The 19,178-nt window shown below is 45.7% G+C and overlaps 1 protein-coding gene across 3 annotated transcripts in view; it reads left to right on the top strand.

The window, feature by feature from the left end:
• LOC106745624 (potassium voltage-gated channel subfamily KQT member 1) overlaps nucleotides 1-19,178 on the top strand; it is a 41,285-nt gene that overhangs the window by 3,517 nt on the left and 18,590 nt on the right. For all 3 annotated transcript variants that reach the window (XM_014621404.1, XM_014621406.1, XM_014621405.1), the window contains exons 2-8: nucleotides 1,361-1,931; nucleotides 10,047-10,137; nucleotides 12,712-12,838; nucleotides 14,875-15,050; nucleotides 15,178-15,318; nucleotides 16,829-16,939; nucleotides 18,001-18,207. In XM_014621404.1, the coding sequence (XP_014476890.1) occupies nucleotides 1,361-1,931; nucleotides 10,047-10,137; nucleotides 12,712-12,838; nucleotides 14,875-15,050; nucleotides 15,178-15,318; nucleotides 16,829-16,939; nucleotides 18,001-18,207 (1,424 nt within the window). The remainder of the gene's footprint in view (nucleotides 1-1,360; nucleotides 1,932-10,046; nucleotides 10,138-12,711; nucleotides 12,839-14,874; nucleotides 15,051-15,177; nucleotides 15,319-16,828; nucleotides 16,940-18,000; nucleotides 18,208-19,178) is intronic.

A 19,178-nucleotide genomic window follows, 5' to 3' on the forward strand; every position in this document is an offset into this window, starting at 1 on the left:
CCCCGAGAGCGCCTCATCCGGGATAAATCGACGTTGCTCGTTGCGAGCGCCGAGTCGATCGATCGATCGGAGGGAGCCGGTGCGATTCTAATGAGACGCACGTTTTCCGACGTTTCCCGAGTTCACGAATATTTCATCGCGCTCGCTCGTCGTCGAGCGTGCGTTCGCCTTCTTTTCGTGTAACGCCGCGAGTAATTACGCCAACTTCTCGATTATCCTCCGACCGCACCGCTTACGCCGCGTTTTATCTACTTATAATTGGCCGAGCTAACTTCTTATTGCCGTTCGCCGTGAGGACGGAAGCGGAGGAAGCGGAAAAGGAGGAGGGGTGGGGAATTTTCGTGTCCACCCCGGGGGCGGCTTTTGTTATCGATGGCGCGTCGTCCCGTCGCACCGTCGGATTCTTCGTTAGCTTACCGCGAAATTGCACGTAATCGTCCGAATTTATCTGCCCGGGCCACCTGCCCCGACGTAAGGAACTCGACTACGCCGGGGGAGTAGCCGGGAAGCTCGTGATGAGCGTGCAGATAGCGCTAAGCGATTTATCAGAGTGGCGTGTACAGATATCGAGCGTCCCCGCTCGAAGAATATACGACACGCTCCTGTGTATGTATGTATGTAGGGTGTCCCAGAAGTCGCGCACTTTCTCCCGTCGTCGTTTCGTCGGACACCGAAAGTCGGCTATGATGGAAGTGGTTTTTTGCAATCTGCGTTATACCGTCCCCAAAGTGGGCGGTGGTATATCGGAGAGTTAAGGGACCGAAGTATCTCCGCTTGATTATTACTCCTTCTATCTCTCTTTCTCTCTCTCTCTCTCTCTCTCTCGTTCGCTCGCTCTCTTGGCTGGTTTCAATCTCTAAAACGTTTTATTCGTCAGAGCACATTCAACGTAGAGGGACGTTATTATCTGTCCAATTTCATAAGTAGGATTCTGCCGATCGCGCGGACCGATATGCGCGAACGTATTATGCGGCGGGATATTGTACCGCGGTTCCAGCGGTTAGAATTGCAAATGGGCCCCCGCTCGCGGAGCGAAGTCAAATATTTGAATAATCCCCGCTCAATGGCCGATTTATCTATTTACTGTCGGGACGACGTATCATCGGGGTTCATCGATCAGGCCCTGTCGTAACAGATCTCGAGTCGGGACGAAAAAAAAGCCGCGCATTCGTATCGGTGGATATTCTCTCGGTCGTGACGGGAACTCGGTGTCGGTGAAAAAAAAAGAAAAGCCGAGCGAGACTGGGTTCTTCATTGATCGACGAGCATTGACGAGCCTCGAGGATCGAGCGGGGCCGCGCTATGTCCCTCGGCCCGATCCCTGGCCCAACCTGGCCCACAATATCCTGGAAATGCCCAGGTGACGCGTACAACAACGAGAGTCTTCCACGAAGCAAGGACCAATGCTCTAGGCTCGCGGAAAAGCGGTGCGGCGCCTCGTACGCTGCCCTGCAGGGCAGCGAGGACGAGCTCGTTGAGCACGGCCTCGAGGAGGCGGAGGACGCCGCGCTGAAGACCCCCGGCAGCGAGACCGAAGACACCGAGGACAACGGCGCGAACGCGGAGGAGCCGCCGGCGTCGTCGCCCGTCCGCAGATTCACCTTTCTGCGTCGCTTCCGTTCGCCGCGCTTCGGCGAGGCGCACCACAAGCGGGTGCCGACGCCTATGAAGAGGAAGCACAGGCGGAAAAAGAGCAAGGACGACATCATTGACAATGACGTGACCGGGGCCGAGGAGGAGGAGGAGGAGCCGCCGAGTCCCGACCAGGCCGGCGTGCCTGATCCTTATTATCCGATCTACTTGCCGATCGATCAGGCCTTCAAGGCCAAATACGTGTTCCACCATAAGAAGGGCAAGACTTTCCAAGAGCGGCTCTACGTGTTCCTCGAGCACCCCGGCGGCTGGCTGTGTTTCGTCTACCATTTCGCTGTGTGAGTATATCCCATTCCTCGCCTCCCTTATTTCCTCGACCTCGCGTCTCTTCGAGTATATATATTTCTCACGAACGAACGAGGGGACCTCCCTCGCTTCGGAGAGAGAGGCCGTTCTCGCGGAGGGCGCGTTTGTCCTGCCCCCTGCGACCTTCGGGCGTGACACCTAGCGTGTACGTTCGTTAAAGCGGCGAAAGGTCGAAAGACGTAAAACGCCGCGTGACAGCAGCGGCTTCTCCTCCCGTTTCCGAGCGCCGAGAGCATCGATTTCGGCGACGTGGCCTTTGACACCTGGCGTGGCCCAAATCCTCCTGCACCGCCGAGGGGATTCCCTCGCTCTGCGATCGAACGTTCCCGCCCAAATCACTTCGTCTTCCGAGCGAGAATCGCGATTCTCGATTTGATTAAAGTACATGTTGCCTAACTCGCATGGGACTTCGTTGCTCACCATCGGCTCGATTCGATAAACGATAACAGGCGTCGGGAGCCGAATACCTGGGAATACCTGGGAATACTTGCCTTTGGGAGTGTCGATAAAGGAGCCTCCGAGTGTCTCCCTCTCTCCCTCTCTCTCTTCCACGAGACAGCTTTTCACGGAGAAAACAATTTTGCTGGAACAGCAAATTGTTAATGTAGTGACGGCAAATAAAATTTGTTCGGACAGCAGAAGGATTTGTTAAGAGTATTCATTGCCATTTGCTGGGTACATGGATGGTGCAAAATAATTCGGCCAATTAAATTTTATTGCTGTCGCAACAAGTTTTGTTACAACAGCGAAATTATTATATCCGTGCGACAAATTCCCTTGCTGTCGCTATATTGACAAACAATTTGCCGTTCCAGCAAAACTTGTTTCCTCCGTGTTATATCTTCGCCTGCGCGAACAATTTGCACGTACGTGCGTTATTAGCGTGCAACTGCGATATATCGCATTACTCTCTACGACGTCCCGTTAAGGATACCGTCTCCGGTGTCTGGTGCGCGGAAAATGAATTTAGAAATAATGCAGCTCGGTATCTCTGATATTCCGAGGGGGAGGAAGCTTCGTCGAAGCTGCGCTCTCTCGTGTAACCGCGTTTACATAGGAAAGAAAAGCGGAAACTTTAGTTTGTTCGGACGCGGAACAAACTGCAGAAAGAATAACTCTTTGTCAAACCCCGCTACGTGGTATTTTTGTGGCTGAATGTTCGGGGAAAGTACACAGTTAACCGACCGGACGGAGATAAACATTCGTGACTATACGCGAAATTGTGTTTTCTCTTCTGACGGCGCGCCTGCCGCCAGACGATAAAACCGATTGAGTACGCTGGGAAATGCCTTGAAAAATTAATATTAATACTTGCCCTTCGATTCTCACGCATTAGGGATATTTACGATACGTTCGGACAATACTTTCCCCGTTTTAATCCTAATTCATCATTTATTCGTTCTCCCGATTCTCATCGCCCGCGTATCGTGAAATCATCGACCGGCTGCGTTATCAAGTGCGCATTGAGCGTTTCCCGTTTTCCCGTTATCCGTTAATTACTTACGAGTAATTGCTCATTAGTTTCATCCAACTAACGCATTATAATTATCTCCTTTTATATGCTCTCCACAGGGGAAACGCCGTATTAACATTTCCGAAAGAATAATAAATAATCATCTCATACACGGGCATATATTGTCGTGCAGTTCGGCGCCTTCTAAAGAGCGCAGATTGACGTCGCGAAGTACCCCTCGTCCCGGCGACCACCGCATCCCAGAGAAACCTCACTGAGAAACTTCGCGGACTTCGTGCATTATTCAACGCGCTGTTTTTCATTTCTTCCAAACTGCGGCCGTCAAGCACCGGGGCCTTTTAAATAATTCATTATCGAAAGAAAACGCGCGGCGAAGTACCTGCGAAACAGATCGATCCGCGCGGAATACACAACGTGTCCCGGCCGTCCTCTCCCGGTCACGTCTATTTCAACTCCGGTCCGTCGCGTCTCAACCGTGCGATCGTTAAGCGGAAAGTCCGAATTATCCAGATTTTTCCGTACTTTCGTTTGTCTCGCGTCCCCCGTGCCGCCGATACTTAACTCGGACTTAAATTTTTCACCGGCTCCCCGACGCGCATCACCGTATTTTTCTTGCGCGTCTAATCTAAAATTAAATCCGAAATATCTCTCCCCGCGTTGCGGTAAAATCGAGTCGAGTAATAAATAAGGTGTTGCGTTTATTTAAAGTTGGCTAACGGTAGAAACTTGCGCGCGTGCGGTTTCCCGTGGAATTAATCGAGTTCCCCCCTCCTCCTCCCGCAGGACTGAGATAAATGCGCATTTTGTAAGACGACGCTCGAGAGATTAACGATAACGAAAATATTCAACATTCATGCGCGTGCCGAGGAAACGTCGTCGCTTCATGTTACCTTTCATCGTCCCCACGCGGCGGGATTCTTCTGATAATAAGCCGCGTTATCGGAACTTTCGAACGACGTGAAAGTCGAAACGTCGCAGTCGGAAATTGCCACGGAAGTGTCTTTCATTTTGCGCCCGATGGGTAATGTCATCGTGCCGGACACGCCATTCGTTTCCGGAAACGTATATCTATTTTTTCCTGCATACTGAGAAAATAGGTTGTATACCCGCCATAATTCGTTTTCGCAATTATTTTCCCAGGTCGTTCCCACGCGTTTCTCGTCGAAACGCTTGCTCGTTGCGTTTCGTTATCTCCCCCCCTCCCCCCCCCCTTTTTGCGATAACGCGCGTCTAGAAGCAACGTAATGAACACGATCATAACCGGCGGAATTGCGAAGTACTTAATTCGCAGATCTTACACCGAATACCGTTCAACCGTTCGCGTTCAGCGCTCGCATGATCGCGGTTAATAACGCGATTCTCTCGTGCGGCTTTAATGCTGCACCGTTCATACAGTCGTTAGACCGCCGGATAATGAAGTCGCGCTGCACGAAACCCTCGTCGTAAATATTTAATTGTGCGAATGATTATATTGATCGTCACTACAGCGGCCGTTATTATCTGTTATCGTGCCACCAATGACCCGAAGTGAATGAAATGAGAGATAGGGAGAGGGAGAGAGAGAAAGAGACGAGTCATTCAATCTGGATTCCCCGGAGAGGGAATTACCTGAAACTTCGCTAGTATTTATATTAGCTGTATGTCAAGAGAGAGAGAGAGAAATGAAACTGAAAAACCCGGAAAATATAACTTTTCCTTGCAACTTCCGACAATTCTTCATCGAGTAACGAAATACTAAGAAGAGAATTATACGCAGGATATCGCGTAATTAGACAGGTCGCTTGTATATACCACGTAACGATCTTCGTCATTCACGACGACGTTTTACAACGTCCGTCTACGAAACCGGTTTAGCGGGTAAAAGAAATTTATCTCCAAGCAGCCGGTAATTCTAATTCGACCGGCCTACTTTCGAGCCAGCGTAAATAGCAAGCGTGTTATTAGGCCCAATGCATATGCAGGCTATTTGCGTGCGGCCTGTTATTTTTAGATGAAAATCGCGCGCGCGCGCGCTCGTGATGTATCGATATCGCGCGCGCATAATGACGGAGATTAGGTATCGCGTTCGCGAAAGGTCGTTGGTAAATTCCTTAACAGCCCGAAACGAAAGGAGGAAAAACGAGCGAAGCCCGAAAGATTGGACCGATCGGAAGTCGCGATCCGACGTCATACGCAAAATTGGTGAACGGAACGGTCGAACGGTGGTGACATTTGACGTTCCGAAGATTAATGCGGGATACAGCGGAATTTAGCGAAACGCATAAAGCGCTCATCTGTACGTGTGTGTACTTAAATATTATTTCATGGAATATCATTGATCTTTCAATCCTCCCAGTTTGTCCGAATCGACAGGAATTACAGTCGATAACCGCATGCAATAATAATAATATTAATTACACGTCATTTTGAATTAATCTATTTTATTAGCGGCGGAACGGCCATGTATCGCGCACGCTCACGCGTGTGCACACACACACACACACACACACACACACGTGTTCAGGCAAATTTAATCTCCCAGAAAATGATTAAAGCGCAAGTACTTACGTGTACATATCGAGCGGATCGCGATCGCGAAGTATCGAGATGTTCGCATTATTTGTCCGTTTCCGAGCGCTGGGATCCATTTGTAATTAAAACCACGACGAGTATAAATAAACGATACGACATGTGATATGACGTTATTGCCATAGGAACTACGCACGCTACGTACGGTCGTAGGTTTATCTCTTCGTGATCGCATGTAGGTTAATTGATATGCAGGGGATGCATAACGTGTATATAGGTTCAATTATTTTGTATATCTTTTGCCGTAAGCAACGTATTGCACTTCCGTTCGACGCGCGAGTGTTAATATCGACATTAGATCACGTCCTTCTAGCTTCTCGTTACGTCAACGACGCCGCGACAGTCGGACTTTTTCCTTTTTGCTCACCGTTTCACGAAGGTCTTCTTTCCAATTTTTGTGACGGACTTTTTGCAATCGATCGTAATTGATTTCAACGACAGTATCGGGGCACGGGGTGTTGTTGGTTATCACATAACCAACTGTCGGCAATAAGCGGCTTTTGACAGACTGTTCGAACGGAGAAAGTTGCAAGTTGTTCTCTCGATACTGAATTGGAAAATGTAAGATCAAATCCCAAGATAAAGGTAAGAAATGATATAGCATCGAAATCGGACGGGAGAAGGATTAAAAAAAGAGAAAGAAGGAAAAAAAAAGGTAGAAAAGGAAGGAACGTGTGATCGATGATGGTGTCGATCGGAGAGATACGTTGTGACACGTTCTTTGGCATTTGATTCGGCGAGCACGTTTGTCCGAAACTCGAACGATTCCGCGGCGGCATAAGGAGGCTCGCGAGTTGGCGAGTCGCGGGACACGTCTATTCGACGCCCGGCGGAAGATGGATGGGCTCCGTGCGATGCTCGTGGAAAAAAGGAAGAATATGTTAGACAATTATCATAGTAGGTCGATGAAGGTGACCCGTGCAGCTACGGAGCGCTGTACATACGTCGGAATTATAGGCCCTCGACACGCTATCTTAAAGTGTACTACGCGGCGGCGATCGCTCGCCTGCCTGCCTACCTGCCCGCCCGCTTGCCCGCCCGGCTTCGTTAACGCCGTGCGCTCGTCCTGTTGCTTAACGAGGCAACGCTCGATAATAAATTACTTGTACAAGCAACGAAAGCGCCGCTAGATCGATCCGTCGTAGCAATTACCGGTCCTGTTAGCCGTTGTGCCCGCGAGGTTTGCCTCGCTGTCTCTCCCCCTGTCTCCGCTTTTTCACCGACCGTCGTCGATTCGCGCTTGATACCGCGTCAAGTGGTGATTAAGGAAGGATTCGCGGCCGAGGCGAGTCTAGAGATCGCTCGATTTATTCGGATGAAACGCGAAGAATTCTCGAGCGCGCCTGAATCTACGGATGGAAGGAGCCGAGTGGAAAGATGTTTCGGGAGAACTGGTCGCTAGAACTGGACGGTTTTCACCGGCTTAAATTAATCAGACGGTAACTGTTCAGAAACTGTCTAAAAAATACCAACTGTTGTTTCTTGACCAATTACTTGCCGTCAAATATTCCAAACAAAATATAGTTAGTACCGGACAGTTTCTATCCAGCAAAAATTCTGGAAATTCTGGCCAGTGCTTCTTAGCAACTTCCTGGCCAGAAAATAGGCGGAATAATAAATAAATGAAATAGTAAACGAATGAAGTGCTCAAAATCTGATTAGGAACTGGTCAGAAACTAGCTAGTTTTACTATCCGGTTATTGTCAAAGCAAAAATATCCCAAACTTGTGAGTTGTCAGCCAGTAAAACTGATCAGAAACTAGCTACTTAAAGAATTACTGGCCAGTTACTGGCTAAAAACTAGTTTAATTTCTACTCTCTTGGGGAAGTCTCTCCTCCTTGTGAACATTCGCGAATTACAGAATCGAGCAGCTTTTATTTTGAAAAGTGCGAGGGATTGCATAAACGCGTTCTCGGTGTATGTGCGGTGCGAGAGGTTCGCCGTCGACGAACCGACGGTTTCTTTGGAAATACCTCTTGTTTTCCTCTTTATACCTTCAACTTTATTCCAGATATATCTAATATTTATAAAAAAAAGAAAAAAGGAAAAAAAAGTACGCGAAAGAGATACGTAGGATACCCGCGAGAGCCATTCATCGGGATGATTGGGTTTTTTAACGCTAAATTGCCTCTATTAACCTGCCCGGCGCGCTAGAAGAATAGAGAGTATTTTTTCATAAAGTCAACTTTTTTGCTTTTATTTAATAATAAAGCTCTTTTGACGCGGGTTAGCCCCGTAATCGCGGAATGCCGCGCGCGAGAGAGGCAGTTATTTAATCTTCCCGCGCCGCGGAGAGTTTGTGCCCTGTAAGCATACCGTTTGAATTATTACGTCCGCCGTGTTACAGTTGAGTATCAGCAGTTGAGTGCACGAGAGTGCTCGAGGCACGAACGCGTTCTAATTCATCCGACATCTCTAAGATCCCGTTCCAAAATAATTCATAGAATAATTTTGCGTGAAACCGCTCGGAAGGATATGGCATAATGCCCGGGTGGAGCAAATTTGTCGAAGATCTCTCAAAGACGTCTGAAAGATACCTAAAAAGAAAACAAATCGAACGCCTTTTAGATGCCTTTGAGACATCTCGTAGACATTTGTTCTCTCTGGGAGCGATCTGCGCGGGATTTAAAAGCGCGAAAGTACAGCGGGCGATGCGCCGGCGAAGTAGTCGCGCGCATTGCCCGCGAATATTTTTATACCCCCAAATGTCATATGCAACCTTGATCGATACAAACACAGGTCGCGCATTATGTATACGTCACGGCAGTGTGTTAGAAGTTTAAATAAAAAGTTGTTACAAGTTTAAATATAAAGTTGCACTCTGCAACACCCCGGCAATCGGTGCGGCAAACGACGTCCGATGTGTCGCACTTGTAGTTTGCCGTACGATTTGTCAGTCCGGCCAGACTTGACTGACGTAGCGTTCTCTAACGAACAGTTCTTTTGTTTCCAGTGACGGAACAGGTAAGAAGTCGTCCATTGTTCCTTTCGTTTATTCCGAGCGTCAGAATCGGAATGACGAACTTTCACGCACGACGGTGCGATACGTAAATCGATTATGCGCGAGCTGTAAAGCGTCACGTAACGCACAACCGGTAAAAGCCGCAATTTACATCGCGCGATTCATTCATCGGAGCGTTTGTTGATGACGCGCGCGTAACGCTTGGATTATATCAGACTGATGGTGGAAACGTTCATTTGGCCGCGTTATAATTATCGGGCTTAATACAACCCGGATTACAATTAACGGGATCTTAAGCGCGATTTAATTGGACGCGGTTTTGCATCGGGTGGATTTTACGTCACGTGACGCGACGGAGTGCACGTTCGGAGTGGCGCTCTCATTTTTTAATCTCGCTCATATTATTCCCGACGTTCTCGGATAGCTGATATCTCGCGTTATACAGAACGCGAGTGAGAACGTCGATTCATCATGTGTTCACGACGAGCAATCCGTAGCCAAGGTGAAGTGTGACAGTTCCGGAACAGTTCGGATTGTGTACAACTTGCCGCTTCCACAAGCGCGTCGCGAAACGTCGGAAAGTTCGGGTACTTTCGCGATAGAGACCGCGCGAGAGTGCTCGCGCTTAACGCTAAAGAAGGAGAGAAAGCAAATTTTGGCCGAAGAATCCTGGATTCGCTTCAAACACAAACTCACCCTTACCGTCCTGAGTCGATATTTTGATGCTACTCCGACTCTCTTAAGGATAGTTCGCGCTTACTTGACGATATCGATACTTTTTAACTTCTCTCTTGAACCTTTAATTCTACAGATTGAAGTTTTATGCCACCTTCATCATCTTATTTTAACGCCGAAAAGGAGTTGTATTATTAGAATTGAAATCGAACTTATTTTAGCTCCTACTATGTTGTAGAATTAAAGGTTTAACGTAGGGCCAGAATTTCGGCTCCGAATAGAGCGTCCCCCTTTTCAACGTAACGAACCAATGAAATTTAACCTGCCCGTTGGATATTCTGAAACAAAATCGAGCTCTGACCAATTTCCTCGTATGTATATATTGTGAAAATGCGTTTCCTTTTCAGGTTCATGGTGGTATTGGTGTGCCTCATATTTAGCGTTTTGTCAACGATAGACCAATACAGTAACTTCGCAAACGAAACCCTGTTTTGGATGGTGAGTAGCTGAACGATCGACGACGTGCAAAAACGCTTCGCTCTCCAGCCGTGACGTTAGATTTTCGCGATATCCCCCGAAAGACGCTTCGGACAAACTTCGTTCAATTAATACATTCGAAAAGAGCGCTCTGCTATTTATCAGCCTGCCCGAGAACAAACTCTGCAACAGTTTCTCGGGAGTTTCCCGCGTTTCTCTTCTTCCGCCACGAGGAATTTGCGCAAATAAAATTAATTCTTCCTCTTTCTCACACTCTCTCTCTCTCTCTCTCTCGTCTTATTAACGTTTCCTGCAGGACTGATTTTTAACGACTTTCCGTTCTCTCCGGTTTTAGCAGGAAAAATATATGACGTTCAAGATGCGCGACAGAACAAATCTGGTTATTTGAAGAAATGTTTGTGTATTTACATAATTCATGTCGAAGAAAGGGAAGAAGTTTTCATTTCTGATATTTTGTTAATATTTAACATCAAAATATATTATTTAACAAATTTATTATTTTACGTATTAAAATATATCATTTACAATTTAACATCTAAACTATATTTTTAACGAAAACAATACGTTTTTCGCGCTTCGTATAAATTATTTATAATTATAATGGCATATTTTACAACATGTTGCGCTGAAACGTAAATGCGTCTTGCTTTTACAATCATTGCGGAACATAATTACATTTACGAGTGGAATTTCTTTCTGATACCGTGTCGCTGATACCAAACTTCTTATTATATTATTTTTACAGCAAGCTTTACAGAGTCGGTTTATTAAATTGAATTTTCTGTCCATTTTTTAAAGAACGTTTCCAGAAATCATATCATTACGCCGCGTCGGGCTCAATCGACCCGTAATATGATAACTGCCCTATGAGATGAATATGCGTAATGTAATATACGTGATACCCCGTCGTCGGTACACGATTTTATGAAATATTTTATAATAATTTTACACATATAAAAATAATTAAAGTACACAACGGTCTCTGAGCGGAAAGCTCGACGACGGGGCGTATCGATGCGGCAGGGAGCGAGTTAAAAAGAGAGAGGAAGAAGAATATCAGTTCGACGCGAAGCCTTTGTGTGACGTAAAGTCGCGCACGGATCACACTGCGAACAACCGTTGTTGACGCAAATATCGACGCGCGCGCGAATCGTGAATCGGTATTCGGCGTTATAAAAGCTTACGATTTTTCGCGGTGCCTTCGCGACGTGTAACTTTTGCTCCGAAAGAGGTAAGCGCGCATAAAGTCGACGTCCCGGGCCGTAAAAGAACGTAGTAAGCCGGTTCTCTCAAGGATCCCGCCTCGGTGTACTTCCAACGTCCTCGTTTTTCTAGGACGTCCCGTTGGTACAACGGCGCCATTACAATCGATACAATAGCCCCCCTCCCCCCTCACCGTTTGCATGCTGCCGCGTCTGTTGCATATTCATTTCAGCGACGACTAGCTAACGTACGAATCCGCGTTCCGGCGATCGAAGTCATCTCGATCTGATCGTCATCTCGATCGCTTCCGCTTCGAGATCGCGTGGACGATGCGAAGTTCACGTCGTAATTGGCCGCGCAGAGTTGTAAATGTTTTTACGCACAATGCGTAAGAACGAATCGGAGCATCGCTCAATATGCGAGGAAAACGATAGAAAACTTCCAAATTGCGCTTCCAGCTCTTCCAGCTGCCAGTTACCGTAATATTTGCTTGATAAAGAAATCCTGCAACTTGTACTCCAGCAGACTCCATTAATGTCGGCCCCATTCCCTACGCGTAGTAACGTTGAAAATTTTTAATCAGGCGCGTTCTTTTTTTGGATATTTTTGTATCACGATTGTTGTTTACGAGAATCGTTGCTAATTTATTATATAAAATTGTCATGATGCTCAAACAAATAATGTCCTGCTTTGAAATCTTCGATGTTACTTTTTCTAGAGAATGGAACAGCATTAGCGGAGTCCGCTACATATTCTGAACGTGTCAATATTCCAATTAGAAAAATTTCAAGAAAAAACATTTTTATACCTCTTGGATTAAAAAAAAAGTGTAAAGGCCTAAAATGATACGAAAAGTTTGCAGAAAAATATAATTTAGTTAAATTTTCCGTTAGATATGGTAAAGCGGAGTAGCACGCATTTATATTTATATCGCACGTATATATATGAACGAGAGATAGAAAAAAAAACAGCGTGATCGTGTTATGTAACAATACGAGAATACGGAAAAAATAATATTGCTGGCGTAACAAAGTTAGTTTGTTATAGGGGCAACAAGAAAATTCGTTACGTGGAAAAAACAGTTTTGCGCGGAAAAAATAATTTTTGTGGCGAAACCGTTGTTGTTACAGCGATACAATTCAGTTCGCGTAATCAAATTATTTCGCTGTCTATATATCTTAGCAAACTAATACTCTTAACAAATCTTCTTGCTGTCCAAGCAAGAAGTTTTTGTAGTTCCCGCAGTGACTAACAATTTGCCAGCAAAATATTTTTCCCCGCTAATCGTCTCTCCGTTATCGACAAGCTCGTCAAGTTCGTCCTCGACTCTTCGGCACTACTCTTAATCATGCAACTGTGTTATTCATCCAGGAAATATGTCTCGTGGTATTCTTCGGGGTCGAGTACATGGTCCGACTGTGGAGCGCCGGCTGCAGATCGAAGTACATGGGTTGCTGCGGACGGCTGCGATTCATACGGAAACCGATTTGTATCATAGGTGAGTGTGCGTCCTCTTCTATAATGCAACTCGCGCGCGCGCGGCCCACACGCCCGAAACTAATCCGATATTCGCATTGTCCGATCGACGGTGCAAAATTGGATCGCGCGCGGATCGTCCCTTTGTCTCGGATCGCGCGCGCGGGATCGTTTGCGGGACCGTCGTGCAACTTTGTGCGATTAAGCCCGGTCCTAATATCGAATCCATTCTCGCCGAATCGAGATCGTCAGCATCGTATCGCGATTATCGGACCCGGCGACGGAACTTTGTTTTCGCACTTGCGCGCCAACCTATTCCCACCGCACGGTACTATTCTTGCAGCGATAAAACGCAGCGTATGCGCTTCGGATTATCCGCTTTGCGCTCTATCCCCATTGTCCGCACACTTTGCTTCCCACACTGTTACTCGCCACAATTGACGGACTGTGTCCCATTTTATTGTATTTCACGCTTGATTTTATTTCGTTCATTTCTTTCACTTGTAAAGCTCAGCATGGTAATTGCGCGCGACGCAGAGATCGCCCGAGTCGGAACTTCGGTCCTACGCTGATCCCGCAAGTTGCGCCGAATTTGAAGGATCGACGAAGGAGAATCTCGAGATGTAACATTACACAGGCTATTGTCACATCTTTTGATACTGTAAATTATTTGCTACCGTGTTATCCACGTTGAGTCGTAAATAAAGACTTATTTCCGAGAATTATTTCATATCCGATATTTCGCGAGCATTTAATCTTTATTCTAATTTTAATCAGCAACGTATTAATTATCGTAATCTTTATTCGTAATTTCAATCAGCAACGTATTAATTATCGTAATTTCCGTTCGAAGTGAATACATGGGTGGGGCAAGTAAATATTAAATATATTTGTATAGATAAAAAAAGAATAATGTGTGCAAGCGATTAATGGGTAAATAAAATCAATGCATTTACTTTATTCGTAAACTTTCGCTCGTTTCTTTCTTTCATCGACGTTGGCAATTTTTAACAGAACTGGAAAATTCAAGAGGAATGGAAGAAAGAATATTATAAAAGCATTATTATATATTAATTTAAACAGAAGTGAAAACGAAGCTTGGTAGATTCAAAGCGGCTTAATGCCTTGCGACTTAAAACTAATTAGACGCGAAAAGCAATATTTGTTAGATTTACATTCGATTCTAAAGCCGGTGTTCATAACTGTAATCTATTGTACGCGATCATTAATTGGAAGCATAATTAATCACAAATTCACAATCGAGAACCATGATTCGTCTGTTTGAATCAGTACTTCCTGTTGTATAAAATAAGCACGGCAGACACACAGGTTAACGAATAAGACCGAGATTCTCAGGAAGCTATGATTATTTTCTCAAACGATAATTACGAGTGACAAGCAATTATAGCTTCGTGAATCTCTGATTATGCGCCAACTTGTACTTTTAATATTATTAATTGAAATCGAGAAGGAGTTTCTAAAATCATTGAAGTAATGCAACATGAAATAATTCTGAACTAAGTACCTTTTTTAAGTCTCAATATATAGGAAATGGTGGTAACTGTAAAAGTAACTGTTTGTAACATTTAGTACGATATTACACCATTAGGCCTTCAAGTTAGATGGAATTCTCAGGTTTAATGTAGGACCGAAATGCCGGCTCGGACGGCCGCGATTGTTATCGCGGTTAAAATTGTCCCCATGACTCCTGTCAGTTTTCGAGCGTACGGATAAAAAGGGAGATATCGCTCATAACCGGCGACACGCTCGTCCATGACACCGACAAATGAATTTTCCAGATAAACGGTAACGTTCGGATTAATCGGAATTAATTAATCGGATTACGCGCTCCGCGTTTATCGGCATAGCCGATTGCATCCGTTTAATCGGCCTTCTTCGCCGGCTGAAAATATTTATTTTAATCGGCGCGACGAGCGTGAAACGTGTGTTGTCTCCGATATAAAAAGAAAATATTTGCGCCAGTCAAGCAATGTTTCCCGCTCGTCGCGAGTATCGTCTTAATCGCGCCGACAGCGGAATTTCTCACGATGTTTGCAGATTTAATCGTCGTGGTAGCGTCTATGGTAGTGCTGTCGGTGGGGAGCAACGGTCAGGTATTCGCAACTTCCGCCATCCGGGGTATTCGGTTTTTGCAAATTCTGCGAATGCTCCATGTCGATCGTCAAGGCGGCACGTGGCGACTTCTGGGCTCCGTGGTTTTCATACATCGCCAGGTATCACCCGTAGCTGTCGAAAGTTTCCGACCGCGCATGACGCGTAAATTAACTGGAGAAAAGTTTACTCGGCGGAAAGAGTATTTGATTTGATACACCTCACGCAACGTTTACCCTTATTTCGCAGGAGCTAATCACAACGCTGTACATTGGATTCCTAGGCCTTATTTTCAGCAGCTACTTCGTGTACCTCGCCGAAAAGGACGCGGTCGGACCGGACGGCAAAACGGACTTCTCCAGCTACGCTGACGCGCTGTGGTGGGGAGTGGTGAGTCTTCCGCTCGTTACTTACACCGGCGCTGTGAAATATATACAAACTGGGTTACCTCTACGTGGGGAAAATTAACTTTGCTATCGTAGCGAAACCGTCGTTGCGATGAAATTTAGTTGACACGACCAAATTAGCGAATTATTCGTAAGTAGAGCGCGCGGGAAAAAAATTAATCTCACATCAGAAATAGATATTCCCATATATAAGCAAGGATATTATAATTTTCTCAGAAGACTTTTAGTCTTGAATTAAGTTACTGGTTTTCTCAAGTATTACCAGGGTACTGGAAATTGCGCGAAATATTTGAAAATATCATATATATGTATATCGGAGCGCACATATACGTGGCTTCTCTTTACGTGCGTATCCCATCTGTCCATCTTTCGGTACGGCCGCGTTTTCCGTTTAGCACTACTGACATGTGCATTGCATATGTTACAGTCGCATGTTACATACTCCGTTTGTTAAAAAAAAAATCAATAACCACAAAGAATCAGTGTGTCAGTCATGGAAACATATATTAAAATACGACTTTTAATATCTCATATAGTTTTGAAGGCTCGGAAAAAACAACCGATTTTTTCTTCAATTTTTCCGCAGATTTTTTTTTATTTTTCCCAACGATAGGAAAATTCGTTTGGAAACATTCACGCGTGTTCGGCTGAAATCTGCCACATTTACTTCTTTCCGTAAGAAGATCGTTGCTTGCACTTAACGAAATGTCCTTCGTAATTCCGTAGGGCTTTTATTTCAACGTGTACCAACTTTGACGTGACACGGTTAACAATGTACCTCGGGAAACCGGAAACCCGGGTATTTTCCGCAATCCCGTGAAATTCTCGACATACTCGGGTCTATCTCGGGTATATTAGCCGGGTACTCAGATATTGACAGTGCTAATTTATACGACAACGATAACAACACGCGAGAGAACTGCGCGCTGTTCGTTTTCCTTCGTTTTCGACGAGACGCGAAGCCGAGCCGGGAACAAGACGCGATAAGGGATATTACGTCGCGAATGAGTCGCTCCCGCGATCACGTGGCTCGTCGCCAGCTATGTGGAAAAATTTTTCGCGAGCGACGGTGTTGATCGCGGCGGCGATCGATTCGCAATTCGTCGCGCAGCAATGATACGTTTTCAATATGAGTTTGCAACCGATACGGATATCGATATATCGATACGAGCCGTGGAGCGCGCGTTACTTATCGGAGCATAACGCGTTAATTAATAGGACTAATTAATTGAATTTCATGAGGCAAACTACCGGAAGGGTAAATTTGTTAACTGTTCGCGCGGCAAAATCCTCCGGATTAAGTCTGATTTCATTAGCGTCGCGGAGACACCGCGCGCCGCGCGTTTAATAATTTTATACACGCGCATACGCGCACGCACGCACACACAGAGAAGCATATATATGTGTGTGTATATGCATATATATATATATATATATATATATATTTATTTATTATATATGTATATATTTCTTTCTTGTATTTTTCGTTATAGATTACGGTAACAACGATAGGTTACGGCGACACGGTACCGCAAACGTGGATGGGAAAAATAGTGGCTTCGTGTTTCAGCGTGTTCGCCATATCTTTTTTCGCACTTCCAGCTGTGAGTATACGTTGGATCTTTCCATTTGACATCCCAAAGCCCTTTCGTTCGCGTCTACTGACCCTGGTTGGAAGAGAAAGTACATACTTGGTTGCAAAACGGTTTTGATACGATGAAGTTGTTGAAGCGCAGCAAAACGTCGCGACTGAGAGACACTACTGATTTCGGGCTTGCCGAAGCGATAGTACAGAGTGTGAAAATAAATTTGTTTCAAGATAACGCGGCAACGTGGTGCATACATTTGAAAATATCCTGCACTGTTAGAGAAACTTCATAATCTAGTTGCGAAGTTCTTTTACATAACCAAGTTATGAAAATTAATAATCAAATTGATATTAGATTTAATAACGCAAGTTATGAAAAGACATTTTGAATCCACTTTTCGTAATGATGCTGTAATAATTTAGAATATGAGATTTTGTGAATGAACGTTAGTGAGGTACATCACAACCGATGTAACACTGATGATTTCACTAATATTTGACAACTAACGGTTTATGTCGTTATTAAACCCTGCATCATACTCATACTAACAATCATACTGTATATTATTAAATATTAGAACAACTCTAATGCATCATAACATATTATAATATGTCACATAATTAAACATGAGAGCTAAACAGCAAATTATGTAATATAAGACGGCAAAAATATTAAATTTCACATTTGTTCTTTGACTTCGCAGTAAATCTGAAACATCGTAACTATTTTATAACTAACAACACTGACATTATAAAAATTGCGAAAAATCATAAATCTTGATATGACATTCGTAAATTTACCATCGCAGAAAACGCTGTTACTTTCAAGAACTTTCTTAACAGCGTGAGTTTAACCACGTTGCGATGTTGATTCTCTGTTTTTCGGGAAGGGTCCGAATAAAAGTCTACGATTCGAACGACCCTTCTCGGCCTCTCGGTTCAGCCGGGCTTTCTCTCTCTTCTCTCTTCACTTCGACCCTCCTTCCGCAAATTTCCATTTCATTCCTAAACCGTCTCGCAATCAGACGAAACCGTCGGTGCAGCGGACTCGCGAATTCGTCCTCGAATCTTCCGCAGGGCATCCTGGGTTCCGGATTCGCGCTCAAGGTGCAGCAGAAGCAGCGGCAGAAGCACTTCAATCGGCAGATACCGGCTGCCGCGATGTTGATACAGTGCCTGTGGAGGTGTTACGCCGCCGACAAGGCCATCAACAGCGTCGCCACGTGGAACATCTACATCAAGGACCCGGCGCCGGCCGGACAGCCGTCGACGCCTCTGGGAAAGGTAATGTTTCTCCCGTATTTTAGCGGTGCGGAGCAGTAGCCGTTGACTAGCTGTTGACTGTTGATGTTCTTAGCTGCTTATACAATGTCCTTGGGCGTACCGAAGTGACCGAGCCCGATCGTCGTTCGATCGTCCGGATTCATCGCGAATGAGCGGGAAGAACGAACGGACGAACGAACGTACGAGCGAGCGAGCGAGCGAGCGAATGATTCACCGTGCGCTCGCGAAAGACGGACGACCTAATCCGTTCGCGAATCTCGTCAATCTCGAGGAGCGTCGGGGCACGCGAATCGGTAGATACGCGATCTCGCTCGCACGGATCTTCGCGGTCGGCGCGATTCCCGGCCGTGCCAACCCGGAATTACCCGTGATTTCGACCCGATCGTGCCCCGGGCTAATTGCTCCCCCAAGATCCGCCGACTTTTACCCGCGATTACACGCTTACCTCTTCACGTGCGGCCGGATTATCGACTAATACCGCGTCACAGAGGAGCCCCGTCTCGTTGTGTTCGCCTCATCTCTTTTAGTCTCTCTCTTGTTCCGCCTCGCGCGCTCTTTTAAGCGGATTTCAGCGAGAAATCAAATTTGCCTTGTGCCGTCGACCTGCCGCGCGAAGGGCGGCTCGAAGAAGGAGAGATGTCGTATAGCGCGTACAATAAAAGTCTTTTTTTCGCCCGGGGGAACCGATAAGCCGGGCTGAATTGTCGTTGAATTTCGAGAACTACGACGAAGTGAAATGTTTCTCCGTTCACCTATCTCCTTCTCTCTTTCTTTCTCCCCGCCTGTGAACGAGCTTCGATTACATCTCGCGCATAAATTCCGCGCGATAAGGCGAACGTTGAATAGCGCACGCCGGAATTTAAATACACAATTCATGAATAATGCATCTCTCAAACGAAGCGAACACATCGAACCCCTCCTCTTCCGCTTTCCGAGCGAGTCCAAATTCGTGTTGTAATGATTATGGGGGG

Source organism: Dinoponera quadriceps, unplaced genomic scaffold (genome assembly GCF_001313825.1).
Source record: "Dinoponera quadriceps isolate SergipeBrazil2010 unplaced genomic scaffold, ASM131382v1 scaffold1476, whole genome shotgun sequence".
NCBI lineage: Eukaryota > Metazoa > Arthropoda > Insecta > Hymenoptera > Formicidae > Dinoponera > Dinoponera quadriceps.